The 3,879-nt window shown below is 36.1% G+C and overlaps 1 protein-coding gene across 1 annotated transcript in view; it reads left to right on the top strand.

Moving 5' to 3' along the window:
- The window catches only part of MYOM1 (myomesin 1), a gene marked incomplete at its 5' end in the record, with an annotated part of 103,970 nt that overhangs the window by 25,078 nt on the left and 75,013 nt on the right, over positions 1-3,879 (top strand). Inside the window, one exon of the mRNA XM_011360499.1 lies at positions 2,903-3,086. Coding sequence (XP_011358801.1) covers positions 2,903-3,086 — 184 coding nt within the window. The remainder of the gene's footprint in view (positions 1-2,902; positions 3,087-3,879) is intronic.

Genomic DNA, 3,879 nt, shown 5'->3' with positions numbered 1-3,879 from the left:
ATGTGACATGAATTGGCATGTCTAAACTTTCTCAGTCTTGAGTGAGTGTGGGTGTGTGTGAGTGTCCCTGTCCAGGGTGGGCTCCTGCCTTGCTCCCTGAGCTGCTGGGATAGGCTTGGGCCACCCTCCACTGGAATAAGCAGGTCGGAAAAACCATTATTTTATTTGTTTTAATTAATCTTTCTTAAATGTATGTATAGCTCACATTTACTTCAGTGTTTAGTATTAGATGTGTTTTGGGTCTTTATTTAGAAATTTGGTGATCTTTTTGTGATCAGAAGCATGCTATAGAAATGTAACTCTTGTTTTTATCAATTAGCCTATGATAAAATTGGTTTCATTATACATGCATTCACTTAAAGTGGCAGTTTTCAAAAACCTATCAATGATGGCAAGTGAGGACTTACTGTATAGCGTGCGTAGAGAGACTTATAGGCACAGCCGATACATTTGAAACGTCAAGGACATTGAAATGTTGGGGGAGCTGAACACATCTAGAGACCTGGGGCACATTGACAGAACTATCCAAATGCCAAATCATTCTGCCGAGCTGAATCTCAGATTATTTCTGGTGAACCACTTCTAACACATCGACCTTTCTACAGGGAAATGTTCTGTTCATGCTCTTGTCCTGGGTGACCACCCCAGAAGGTTCGTGCCCACAGCAGTGCCACCTCTTTGGTTAGCCCCATGCTTGTGCTTCTTCATGGAACTTTTACCTGGGATTTTCATGCCCATAAAGCACTTAGTTGTCATGGCTACAGGCTTAACACAAGGTATGCCATGTCCATGAGCCCTGAAATGATTGAAGTTGAGGGGTTTGTTAGCAAGGAAATCAGATGAACCTCCTCCAGTGCTTCCAGCCTCCCTACCCTACTGTGTTCTTTGCAGCCCCAAACTTTTTCCTCAGGTGTCTTATGTCCTGAGCTCATCTCATTCCCATATCAAAAATCTGGTCATGTCAGAGACCAGGATCACATCATTTGATAGAACTGTTTCTACAAGCAGGAATGAAAACAGCTGATCTTACCAAGGAGCAAGCACTGTTCTAAGCACTCTGCACATGTCAAACTATTTAATTCTTGCAGTAATCCCATGAGGGAAATACTTAAATTTTCATCATGCCTATTTTGTAGAAAAGGAAATTGAGGCATCCCAAGGTCACACAGTTAGTAAGAGGCAGAATGAAGATTTGAACCCATCAGTCTGGCTCAGATCCATATATATCCAACTATTATTACACATTGCTGCTTTTCAACCTTCCCAAGCAAAACTTTAATAATCACTCAATACTACCTCCACAACTATTTCAATGCATACTTGAGAAGATTAAAGAGTTACAATGGTAAATAAAGGTCTTAACACAGTGAAAGGCAGCTATTATTTTTATTATAAAGGTATAAGTGACTGATAATTGCTTATGTGTTCCCCAGGGGAGAATATGTCAAAATGAATCAAAACGATAAACTAAAGGATTAAAAGTCTGGGAGTATTTTATCCCTCAGTGGGCAGCAGATTGCCAATTTAGGGGGGATTTATCTTCTCTACTCTCTCACACACAAATGACACATTATCATGAAAGGCATTGCAATGATTTTAGAGGTTACCTTATCAAATTTGCTTACTTTACAAATGATTAAACTGAGGCCAAAGGCATTATATGAACTTTGCCAGGTTCATGTAGCTCATTATTAACAAAACTAAGACCAGAATTGACGCCTCTGGGTTCTTTTCACCATATCATATTGTCTCTCATTTCAAGTCAATGAAGATTATGATGAGTGATGAACCAGTAAATTTATAGTCCCCCAAATGTATCACCCTTAACATCTGGTCAGTGACCACAAGGTTCTAATTTCTGGAAAAATTTCTTAAAACTGCTAAAAAATCCCGTAGTTAAATTGCTTTTACTTACCTTGGGTTGAAAGTTAAAAGAAGAAGGGAAAAGAATTACTGAAGGCTGCTCATGATTTTCTAATTATATTCTCTACCAAAGCTCAAATAGACACCATATCCTCCATTCGAGGATTTCGAAGTCACTTTAGATCATTTTAATCCCAAGGATAGAATCTCTTTAAATTAATTTTCCCATTATTTATTCTAAAATATGGGCAAGAAAAAAAGACCATCTTCTTTATTTTTCACTTTCTTTATTCATTCAGAATTCATAAAAATTTATTCATTCAGATAAAAAAAAATGTTGATTACCTATCTACTTACTATGTGCCAGATACAATTCTAGGCTATGAAGCATAGCAGTGAACAAGACAGCTCCTTGAATTTGTTTTATTGGAATTAACTTTCCAATGGGGGAGATGACAAATAATTTAAATTCGAATATGAAAAGTGTTTTGAAGGAAAAACAGGGTAAGGGATAGAGAATGTTGGGAAAGGAGCAAAGAACTCTTTTAGATTGGTGATGGGAAGGGAGATGATCAGGAAGGCCCTTCGGAGGAGATATCTGAGCACAGACCTGAATGATGTTATGAGTCATTAAATAAGTCGATTAAAATAATACAGTTTATAACAATGTAATGAAAATTTAAGTATCTAACATAGTGTATTCAATTTAATTACCTACCTAAGAATTAGAAAAGTATCTGACCCCAAACTATTTTCTAAATTAATTAAGAACCTTTGTAAGTAGATCAATAATCTTGGTTAATAATGGAAATGAAGTATTAAAGCAGTATATTTATCAAACAATAAAAAACCGTATTCGATTTCGATAATACTGTGGACTTCAGATATTTATCCCCCATTTCCTCTAAACTCTTCTCCAGTCCAACCTGAATAACAGGTAATAATTTGCTGACAGATGCATAACAATGCAAGATACCTGGCTTAGACTTCCCTTTTATTCTTGCTGTGTTTTTAACCAGTTTTATTGTTCTGGCTGCAGTGTGATGCAGAAACAGAAAATTGGCAGCGGGTGAACACGGAGCTCCCAGTGAAGTCTCCTCGCTTTGCTCTGTTCGACTTGGCAGAGGGGAAATCCTACCGTTTTCGTGTCCGCTGTTCTAATTCAGCAGGAGTTGGTGAGCCCTCAGAGGCAACAGAAGTGACCGTGGTCGGGGACAAACTTGGTAAGTATGGAGTTTGGTCGAACAACTGTAAACTCGTTTTACTTTAATTCAAGAGAAAATTCCAAAGCAAGAATCTCAGTAGTAGTATATATATGTATGTGTATGTATATATATATATATACATATATATAGATATAGATATATATGTGTGTATATATATGTATGTGTATGTATATATATATATATACACATATATAGATATACATATATATGTGTATATATATGTATGTATATGTATGTGTATATATATGTATATGTATTCAGAAGTAAAAGTGGTGACATCCTTCTTTTATATTATAAATTCAATTGATGACTATACTTGACTGATGGATTTTTAAAATCGTTATAGTGAATTATGAAGTTATGAAAGTAAACTTCTCCAGGAGTTTCAACAGTATTGCTAATGCAATTTTTTCTTGAGTGATTGGTGTGTTCTCAGGTATTTCGTTTATCGTTATTCTCCCAAATGAACATATTTAATTTTTATTTCTGCATTAAGAAATATATTATAAAATAAAGCAACCATATGTTTGACATGATTACTTGTATAAAATTTATGTTGTGTGTATATGTGATAAGAATGAATTTTTAAAAATCACTCTGAGTGTCATCATAATTTTCTTCTTTTCTCAGATATCCCCAAGGCCCCAGGCAAAATCATCCCAAGCAGAAATACAGACACATCAGTAATTGTTACATGGGAGGAATCCAAAGATGCTAAAGAGCTGGTTGGGTACTACATAGAGTCCAGCATTGTTGGCTCTGGCAAGTGGGAGCCCTGCAACAACAACCC

Source organism: Pteropus vampyrus, unplaced genomic scaffold (assembly GCF_000151845.1).
Source record: "Pteropus vampyrus isolate Shadow unplaced genomic scaffold, Pvam_2.0 Scaffold55, whole genome shotgun sequence".
Taxonomy (NCBI): Eukaryota; Metazoa; Chordata; class Mammalia; order Chiroptera; family Pteropodidae; genus Pteropus; species Pteropus vampyrus.
Note: the sequence above shows the minus strand (reverse complement) of the source record. Positions and strands in the feature narration are given on the sequence as shown.